The sequence below is a fragment of the Gigantopelta aegis genome, chromosome 3, assembly GCF_016097555.1.
Source record: "Gigantopelta aegis isolate Gae_Host chromosome 3, Gae_host_genome, whole genome shotgun sequence".
NCBI classification, from domain to species: domain Eukaryota; kingdom Metazoa; phylum Mollusca; class Gastropoda; order Neomphalida; family Peltospiridae; genus Gigantopelta; species Gigantopelta aegis.
This window is the reverse complement of record NC_054701.1, coordinates 29,402,917-29,414,372: the sequence shown is the minus strand read 5'-3', so window position 1 is coordinate 29,414,372 and position 11,456 is coordinate 29,402,917. Positions and strand designations below refer to the sequence as shown.

At 35.1% G+C, this 11,456-nt stretch overlaps 1 protein-coding gene across 1 annotated transcript in view; it reads right to left on the bottom strand.

Moving 5' to 3' along the window:
- Positions 1 to 11,456, bottom strand: part of LOC121367845 (tetratricopeptide repeat protein 28-like) — a 132,324-nt gene that overhangs the window by 16,927 nt on the left and 103,941 nt on the right. Inside the window, exons 3-4 of the mRNA XM_041492264.1 lie at positions 5,239 to 5,386; positions 486 to 758 (exon numbers count right to left, since the gene is read on the bottom strand). Coding sequence (XP_041348198.1) covers positions 486 to 758; positions 5,239 to 5,386 — 421 coding nt within the window. The remainder of the gene's footprint in view (positions 1 to 485; positions 759 to 5,238; positions 5,387 to 11,456) is intronic.

Sequence of the window (11,456 nt, the reverse complement as noted above, 5' to 3'; positions counted from 1 at the left end):
TTACTAACAATAACAGTATTTTTACTTTAGATGTCTGACCCCATATTAAAAGGTTAATGAAAAAAATATTATAATATATGCTTCTAAGTAAATAGATTTATAATATCTTGGCTAAAAAAACTCAAAGGATATTTACAGACTTCTGAGAATAAATTGCATATATTGCATATATTGAAGTGATATGTGTGAAACAGAATTTTGCAGAACTGTGATTATTAGTATTCAAGTCTACAAACAAGTTTTATGAATGTCAAAATATTCATAGCACTTATATCTTTTGCTTTGTTTTATTTAATTAATTTAGCCTATTTTTGTTTTAATTAATTAAAATGACACTATGGCATATGCATGAATTCCTATTGGCGACTTTGGCCTGATTTCCCCATAGTCTATCACATATTTCAAATCATGTGAACTGTATAACTCTACCTTTAGAAGGTCAACTGCCTTGTGATTCTGTCTTTAAATTTAGAATTTTCATTTACCAAGAGATTTAGCCACAGTGAGGTCTTGCTGCATATGGTGGATGGCTTTGTCGATATTTCCCAGGCCCCAGTAGGCACTGCTCAGTGCTGAAAACACCGACCCCCGAAGCTTCAGACTGCATGTTCCAATCTTCAGGGCAGACTCTAGCATAAGCACTGAGGCACTGAAGTGTCCAGCTCCTAGCAACTCTTGACCAATCACTGAGATGATTACAAATGGACTGCGATTCAGCCGCAATCTCTCCAACTGAATGAAGGTGGCCTGTAGTTTCTCTGTAAAACAAGAATAGAGAGATGAATGAATGAATGAATGAATGAATGAATGAAAGAAAGAAATGGGTTTTTTAACGATGCACACAACACATTTTATTTATGATTATATGGCATCAGACATATGGTTAAGGACCACACAGATATTGAGAGAGGAAACCCGCTGTCGTCACTTCATGGGCTACTCTTTTCGATTAGCAGCAAGGAATCTTTTATATGCACCATCCCACAGACAAGGTAGTACATACCACAGCTTTTGATATGCCAGTTGTGGTGGAATGAATGAATGAATGAATGGATGACAAAAATTACAACAAACCCCCCACCCCCATTCCCCAAAAAACAAAACAAAACAAAACAAACAAACAAACAACATTATGGTACTGTTAACCTTGTATATATAGGCTATTTGGTAAAAATAACCTATAATGTCTGCAGTGTGTATCCTCTGTCACTCTAAACAATGTCAAAATAACCATATTTCAGATTTTGGACAGTCATATTTTAAAATGTGCTGAGGTGTTGTTAAACTTTCCTTTTCCTTTCCTAGTCCAATGTAGATTTTATGCAGTTTTCATCAAGTTTAACGTTTAAGTTACAAAAAAAAGGTTCAAGGACATAAAAGATGTTTATTTTTTTCAAGCTCTGTTTAAGTTTCTACAATTACACTTGAGGGTATAAACAGCAATTGGTTTAAACACATAAAAAAGCTCCTTTGTTTTCAGTTAGCAAAAAATGGATTTTATATTAGGCACTTTTCCAATCATGGAACAACCCATACCACACGTATAATATATGTTATGTGTCATTGTTTTAAAAAGTTAAAGTTTGTTTTGTTTAACTACACCACTAGAGAACATTAATGTATTAATCATCGACTATTAGATGTTGAACATTTTGTAATTCTGAAATGGTCTTAGCAAGGAAACCTGCTACATCTTCCATTAGTAGCAAGGGATCTTTTGTAAGCACCATCACACAGAGGAGATAGTAGTAGTGCACTGGCCGGAGGAAACAATAGCCCAATGGCCCCACTGATAGGAATCGATCCCAGACCAACCACGCATCAGGTGAGCATTTTACCACTGGGATACTTTCTGACCCTTCAATGGGTTAACTGACCAAGATCAGTCTTAAAATATTTTGTACGTCTGGTAAAACCATGTACTTTGTAGTAATGTTGCCTCCTTGGTGCACCCATTATCTGATTGTTTTTTTTCCAAATCCCAACCAGTGCCCCACAACTGGTATATCATAGCTGTCCTGTCTGTGGGGAAGTGCATATACAAAATCCCTTGCTGCTGTTATAAACGGCAAAATGTAGCAGGTTTCCTCGAAAGACTGCGAGTCAAAATTATCATATGTTTGACATTCAACAGCCAGTGATTAATAAATCAATGTGCTCTAGTGGTGTCATTATGCATATATCCCATCTCCAGATACAGAATATAAATCGGGCACAAGTTATTTTTATTCTGAAGCAGAATTGAGGGAAAATATAGTTCTGCTAATTAAAACAAATTAAAATATGATTCAGGGCTGGCACTGGAAAAGATTTTCCTAGATCAATTGTTTGACATTTTGAATATTTTCTTTTCAAAATATTGAAGGGGATAACGCAGCTTTTATTTTATTCAACTGACACATAAAATAAACATTTTGATAATTTAACTACTGACCCTGGGGAATTGAATTTCAGAACCGTATCAGATTTTTATTCATAGTCTGAGACACAAATAACGAGAACTGTCAATGTTTGTAGCAACTTGAGACAAGGCTGTACTTGAAAACAGGTCAGTTTACCACACCGACTACACAGGTGACCTTCTGCGACCCTGCAGTGCAATTCACTTCATTTAAAGAACGTGTGGGTTTCAACTTTGAGAAAGCAGGTCGCCTCAAGTGCAAGAGGGTAGGATTAAATCAGTGTCGGTCCCACCCAGTTGCTCTACTGCTGCACGGCCACACTTATTTGCAGTGGAACTTGCAGTACGCTAAAGAAGCTGACTGAACAAATAACAGGTTTGCTGGCAAAGAAAATGTAAATATGGGAAGGACAAAAAATGTGTACATTCAAAATTTCAAACATGTTTGTATGACGAGCATCATGTTATCACATTTGTTAACAAACAGCTCTTGAGTTCTGTAATTCCAAAATACCCAGCTTAACAATGCACTGGGTAAATATTTTCTAATATTTGTACACAATACAGTTAGAATAACTGTTAGCATTGAGATTTAAATACAAGTCAAATGTGTCTTATGGAAAACATGTTACTATATTTGTATAGTACTTGCATATATTTTGTATCCAGGGCTTGAAATAATGGTAGCCAAATTAGCTCAGAGTTAATTTTCGCTAAAAGAAGTTAACAAAATTAGAAAAATAATAAAACATTTTCACTATGCATCTTTAGACAAGAAGGTTTATAGTGTGTCTAACTCATGGGTGGGAATTGGTGAACTGTAAAAAAGAGGAAATCTGGAGGGGTCCCAGAAATTCTTGAAATCCTAGGTTAAAATCTGTGCCATTTGACACATTTAAGAGGAAAGGATGATTAAAATGTGAGGAAATGCAATGTTCCATGAGAGGAAAACAGCTGATCCGAGGAAACTTCCCACCCCTGCTAACTACTTTGACATTAATGGCATAACCACTATGGCCAAACTTGCAGACTGCAAGAACATTGTTCTGAATATATTACTAGGATTATCTTGAAGGCAAACAATACAGTGGCAGATCCAGAATTTTGTAAACTGGGGTCACAAGTGTCTAAAAATGGTAATTTTAGTTTGTTGAATATAAACGAGCCAACAGCTTCCAAAGAGAGTAAGATCTGTAGAGGGTTCGAGGGGCATGCTCCCTTGGAAATGTTTAAATAAAGATGCTCAGTGATGCATTTTCAGGGCAATGTAGTGAATACTGTGGATGAAGGATTTAAAAGAATTGTTTAGTTTTTTTAATTAAAGAGGACACTTCAAATAGGTGGGATGTGGGGTGATGGGATCCCAGTGACCCTCCCTCTTGATCAGCTAATGCAACATGGACGTGACATATGCACGTGACAGATTCAAACTCAACACTGGGGCAAGAGAAGATGAGGACATCTGTACCTGGGTTGTATTTGAAGGAGTTTTGTAAAAGATGCTCGATCTGTCCAGGAATCTGGTAGCAAGCTGCACCATCAATTTTGAATTACTGCCAGTTAAGACACCACCTGCATTCTAAACTAAAGGAATTTGGTGGGGGAGGGGGAGAGGAAGGATCAATCAGTAGATTTGTTAAAGGTGTATTATATGTCTTGTTGGTGAGTCTGATGTGTTATAGTATTTTTACCGTTACTATGACATTTACACACCCCTCATTTCTTGCATTCTAAACCAAACAGGGATGCTAAAACTGGATTGTGTTTCAAATGTTACTGTGTATTTCAGAATACTTTTCAATTGAAAATTTTATCAGTTTAACATATATATATATAAACATACTCAACTGGTCACCTGTCTTAAAACACCACCTTACTACTGTCTCAAATCAATATAATATATAGTGCCAGTATGTATTATTCTATTTCTTACATAAGTTTTACTTACTGAATAAAAATGAGATGTTTTGAACAAAATCATGTATGAAAAACACATTTTGTCTCTCCCCCATAACATTTTATATTTGTATGTTAAGATAACCCTGCATTATTCCTCTTAATATAAGCTTGACAAACTCAATACAATAAGCTTCTACAGTACATTCTGCTATAATAATGGATTTTCCAAAAATAATGTACTTTTTGCCATGTCAGTACAAGTTAGTCAGCTATCTGATCATGCAAACACTTAGCAATTAGTTTTAGTTTAATCTGCATAAGATAGAATAAGCCCATGCATCATGCAATGGACTTTAATTTTATCATGGAACTTTGGGCAAATACGTTAACAATTTCTATAATGAAAATCAGGAAACACTGATAAGAAACCTTTATTGATGAAGTTGTTTGCAACAATTGTACACTCCTGTTCTAGAAATAAATTCCCATATCTCTATGATCAAAATATAGGACACAACTATCATCAATATTTTATTGTAAAATTCACTTCAAAAGTTATAATTTATTTACATAACAAGTATTATCCACCTGTAACTTAGTATTATTTTTGTTGTAATATTATTTATAAACTGAATCAGTGAAAGAAAGAAAGAATGAAATGTTTTAACGACATAATCAACACATTTTATTTACGGTTATACAACGTGAATCAGTGAATGCAATGAGGGACCACAGATTTTTTATTTTAAAATTTTGCATACATTACAATCTTTGTGTAAAAATGGCCGAACTACAATTTATAAAATTGGTAATCATAATTATACAGATTATAATTAAAGAGAATTAAAAAAAAAAAAGGTTTTCTATAAAATGTGGTTCTATTGGACTTATTATTGAATTCACCAATTCAGCTACATTTATGAAGGGACACAACTGACCTTTAAGTGGGGAATAGAGAGCTGCGTCGACAAGTCCAGACAGCAGAGGAGCATTGTTCGGGTCTTGGGCCAGTCCACTGGCGAATGCAGCCAGGGCATCGCCATGCTGACCCAAATGTTGGAGCGCAACACCTTCCCGCAGATAGGCCTGGAAAACAAAATAATAACAAAACATTAATTTTATATCATAAAAATATACAAATAGCACAACACCTTCCCAGAAATAAGCCTGGTAAACAGAATACAAAACATTAATTTTTCATAAATATATAGAAATAGAGCAACACCTTCCCACAGATAGGCTTGGTAAACAGAATACAAAACATTAATTTTTCATAAATATATAGAAATAGTGCAACACCTTCCCACAGATAGGCCTGGTGAACAGAATACAAAACATTAATTTTCATTAAAAGTATACAATTAATGTAACACAATATTGGTGGAGTAAAATTTATGCACATATATGCAGTATAGTCATGTTACAGGTTAGGTGTAATGTGTTTTAGACTTTGAGATGTGCTAAGTCTGAGTAATACTTGTTTTAATGTCTGGTTTTTTTGTTTTTGTTTTAAATATGTTAGTTTACTAAGTACACCTAGAAATGAGTTAACACATCCTAACATCACAAAAGCCAAGGCAGTTATGTGATATGATTAAAAAGCTCACATAACACAAATCTAAGTTGAAAGAACAGTTGCAACAGAATGAAATTATAGGAGAAATGGGAAAGGTATTATATTAAGACAATGAAAATGACTGGATGTGAAATACTAATGAAATTATTATAGGAGAAATGGGAAATGTTTTTATATTAAGACAATGACAATTACTGGATGAGAAATAGGAGTGTAAGTATGAACCAGCCGTGTAGGGATTTGAACCACTATCTCCAGCTTTGAAATCACTATATAGATGATTTTATTATCAAGATTCCCAAGCTGTCGCTGAGATTCCTCTTGTTATCATTTATAAAACTTATCCTGTCTAATTTCTTAAATGTTTTTGTTGTTTTCTTTAATATTATATTTATTATTATTATTAAAAATACATGTGGTATCTTCAGTAGCGGATCCAGGGGGTCCAGGTGTCTGGACCCCCCCCCCCCCCCCCACACCCCGCTCTTTCTGTAAATTTGAGTATGATTTGTTCAGCTGTAAGAGATGTGCTGTGTAAAACATGAGATCAGTCATGACATTTGGACCACTCCCCCTTTCAAAAATCCTGCATTGGTCCCTGATCTTGCCCACTTGCCCAGTTTAAAATAGTAAGCTAGATTACAACAAACTTAAACAAATTACAGGGATGGCCTAATTATTTCACAGTTACAAATAGGAAGATATTTTGGGTTCTTTCGTGTGTAATAAAAAGGGCTGCAGGCATATTTAATAATTACATATATAAATTCAGTTTTTCCACCAAAGTATGTGTCATCTAAATCCTTCAATGCATAGTACATCATCACGATTATGTGACAGAAATAAATTATCAAAAGAGGAAACATGAGACATGATAACCCATTTATAGACACTTCATACCAGTTTTCTGCACATGACACTGCACCAATTAAAAAATTTTTAACTGATGTAAAAGGAAAGAAATGTTTAACAACACCTAAGCACCTTTGAAAAAGATAACTTTATTTTGATGTTTCTATAACACTTGATCTAAATAATGAGAGAAAAAATCTACTGCTATCATATAGGCTGCTCCTACTGGATAGCAAAACCAAATGGTTTTAAACCCCAGCATGAAAAATACAGTGGCTATTTGGGGGTCAAACAACGAAGGAAGAAAAACAAAAACACGTACATTGTATGTTATACTGTTTTTCTCAAAGACTGGTGGTGGTGGTGGTGGTGGTGGCACTGGTTAGAATGGGAAAAATACAATGGATTTGCCAGGTGAGACAGTTGGTTGCTATACACAGTGTCCTTTAAATGACATCCTACTGTAGATAAATCCTACTGTAGATAATGAAGTCAGAGAGAATATTGGATTTATAAGATGTCCTTTATATGGAGTTAAAACTACATGCCCTCTATGAACAATTGTTGTCATAAAAGGTGCCTTTTACATCAAGTTCTACAGTATTTAACTAGGTGGTCATTACATATGGAGGTAAATTAATTTACAAAGCATCGATATTGATCTTAATAGAAAGATGGTCATATAGACTAGGTGGCCCTTATTATGAGGTTCCACTGTAACAGACAATTATAGCTGTTTACTTTACAAAGTTAAATAAGACTAACAGAGAATGAATGCCCTGGTTACAATAGGATTCCACCCAAAGAGGCGCGCGTGTCCCAAATCCATCAGTTTATTCCAGCCTCATCCGAATGAAAGCCATCACATGGGGTAACGAGCTGACAAACACAGGTGTGTGTGTGTGTATCGCTCAACTCGCATAACCACCTTTATACAGCTCTATATGTATTCCACTCATGTGCAACCCAATAACTTCATTCTGTTTGATGCCAGACAAAGGGAAAACATTAACAATGTCATCAGATGGAGCAGGATACAGATCATCTTGGAGTCCGTGTCCATGAAATGTTGAATAGTTTGCTTTCCTTTTCATGACCAGTGATCAGTTGTAGCAGCAACTTGTAGATGTTTAACAATATATTAAACTGCTCTAGTCCAATTCCATTCCAGCCAGTGCTCCACAACTGGTGTAACAAAGGTAAGGTATGTACTATCCTGTCTGTTATATGCTGCATACAAAAGATCCCTTGCTGCTAGTCAGAAAGAATAGCTCATTACAGGTTTCCTCTCTCATTATGTGTGTACTTGTAGTCTTTTACCATGAGTCCAATGCCATATAACTATATTTAAAAAGTGTTGAATGGATTATTAAATGAAACATTCCTTTCTTCCTTCACCTGTCTTAAGAAGTCACCTACAATTGTATTCTTGTAAATCATGTAATAAAGTACAAATTCACCTGTATTAGATAATCATATCTGTGGGGTTTTTTATAACTTCCCTATTTATTAGTAGATATGTATCTTAATATTTTACCGGCCTCGGTGGCGTTGTTGTTAGGCCATCGGTCTACAGGCTGGTAGGTATTGGGTTCAGATCCCAGTTGAGGCATGGGATTTTTAATCCAGATACAGACTCCAAACCCTGAGTGAGTGCTCCGCAAGGCTCAATGGGTAGGTGTAAACCACTTGCACCGACCAGTGATCCATAACTGGTTCAACAAAGGCCATGGTTTGTGCTATCCTGCCTGTGAGAAGCGCAAATAAAAGATCCGTTGCTGCTAATCGGAAAGAGTAGCCCATATAGTGGCGACAGCGGGTTTCCTCTCAAAATCTATGTGGTCCTTAACCATATGTCTGATGCCATATAACCGTAAATAAAATGTGTTGAGTGTGTCGTTAAATGAAACATTTCTTTCTTTCTTAATATTTTGAAAGATGATCCACTGAAAATTAATGCACGACCCTTCAGGGTACAAACTCTGATTTTGCTGGACTTCTGAATGGTTAAGGAGGTAATGAATTCCACAACTTATGAAATTAAGAACGTGAATTATTTTCTAAGGAATTTTGTTTTTCATTGCATTTCTAAAACTGAAGGTATGAAAACATTAATAAATAACTTGATTAGTTTCCAACACTTGCATCACAGCCATGTCTGTCCAATGAATGTGAACACAAGAAAGCTGTTTGGAATATTGAATTGCACCACTAAAACCAGTATTGGCACAGACATACAATCATGAAGATTAGCAAAGAGCCAGAACTACTGCACCATCTACCCATGGATACAAAACACAGCCATACGATAAGAAAGGAGAAGATCGGTTACTACAGGGGGACCACTCTAGCTGGTGGCCAAGAGGATCAGCCAATTACACCTAATCGGAGTTGTCAAAGGAAACGCTGCAGGTGACTCTAAACAGCTAGCTTTAACCCATGAATGATAGCATTATTGGGAACTGTTGGTGGTCATTATGAAATAGGCCCTGGCCATTAGAGGGCCATGATTAGAGAGCTCATATCACACACAATCACATGATCACGGGGGATGAGGGACACAAAGAAACTTGGCCAATTAAGGTCTCGGTAAAGGTGGAAAATCCACTGACAGGTGCTAGATCTGAGGCCAGGAGATTATACACAGTTTTTGACAAAGTTAGAGTTAGGTGTGAAACATCACCTTCATTTCTATTCAATATATAAGAGAAGACCTTGACCCTACTAAGTGAGCAGCAGTGCTAAGTGACAAGGGCCAGGCTACTTAGGGGGAAGTATGATATGGATATGGGAGTATACCACCAAGTCAAATCCCATAGATGAAAATAGTAACATATGTGGATAAAACTCCTACCTACAGCATATCAATCAACATACAAATACGGATATAAATACTACCACCCCTCACCCTTAAAATGAATCAGAAAAAAAATAGGGGTCAAGCTGCTCATTTCAGAGATAATGGGTAGCATCTATCACTACCCTAGTTCTGCACAAAATTTTAGTAGTTTTTTTTACAGGTAGCCCATACATGTTTCAAGCACTAGACACAGTAGTACTAGATGAAATAAAAACATTTGCTCAGAAACTATGGGTTTTTTTACAACTTAGGGGACTAAAAATAATTCCTTATGTTATTACGGGCTGTTCAACAGTTATGTAATACTCGAGGAGGGGTTATGGAAAGTGTTGTTTAACTGTTTGCATTAAAAATACTAGTACATGAAAAAAGAGCAATGTGAGTTAGAAATACAAATCTGTCTCATTTTGCATTATACAATGGTTGAATGGCCCCATATAAGACTCAAAATAGAATATAAAGTTTTGAATGTTCGATGTTTTACTTAACGTACTATAACAAAATTATTTATGCCTATATTAGTAGGTAAAATTACAAAATATCTGAACTGTGGATACTGACATGTAAACATTTATCTATAATTCAGTGTTCGAGATTAACGGGATACCAGATTTTGAAACATTAGTATCCAACTGGGATACTGCCCACAATGTTTAATCTCGAACACTGTAATTGGAATGGACCTCCTGTTTGGTGTAAACAATTTTCTGGTCTCACACTATATGGACCATGACTAACAAATAATGACATGTTTTGGATCTAACAGCTGCCAATTAAACCATGTGCTGGCATATTAATGAACTCATTTACTTTCCTTACATATTATCTGTATTAAATGAATAGTGAATTTTAGTACAGTGCACTTTCTCAGTGTAAAAGGTCAACCATCAAGAGAAAATGTTTTCCATGAAATAAAATGAACATAATGATTGTTACAGACATACCAGGCCATTGTTGAAGTAGAAGTAGTTAGGTGTCAAACATAATATGTTACTTATGACACTTGGTCCAGTATGATTATTATTATAATTTTTTGCACTTTCCCAAGCATATGAGAAATTATTTTTCCCTCAACCTCAACCCTCCTCCCATCTACTGACACCAGCACTGGAGACAATATTTCAAAATCTTAGGTAAGCTCAAGTCTATTAACATGATTTTGACCTATAGCCCTTCCCAGCCTCCATGAACATTGTTTTTTGCAAATAATTTCAGTTTTATCTGACATAAGAAGAAATGTGTTTTCGAAACAACAACAAAAAACACCCACTATTTGTCAATCGGCTCAGAAATAAATAACTTATAGTAAATACCATAGCAAGAGAACAACATTTCCTGATGGGAAGGACCATAGGTAACTGATTGTATGGGTACATGAATTATATTTGTGTAACCTATTCAATTAACTCAAACTTGCATTGAATTTTCATGTTAATGTCAGCATTTTCAGCTGATACTGTGAGTTTAAGCAAAATAAAATATAACATAAAAACATATTTTATTGGATTTCATTGAAGAACACTTTCTTTGATATTTGGTAAAATGACTTTTGAAACATAATTTAATATATATTTGTGTAACCTACACATGAACAGAACAGTGAAATATTGTGCCCAGCCATCACCATAAATATTCTCTGAATGGTTATATTTTCAGATGGTATTGCCAACCTGTCTTAATTTTTACTCAAAAATTTTACACCAAAACTCAAATAAAATATAAAATAAAATCAATTTTAAAAAACTACTTTCTACATTATCTCTTTTTAGATAACACTGAAATATATGCATCATTGGTAATTTGGAATTCAGGCAAAGGTTTATTTAATAAACAAAGAAAACAAAAACATTCATTAAATACCCACTTAG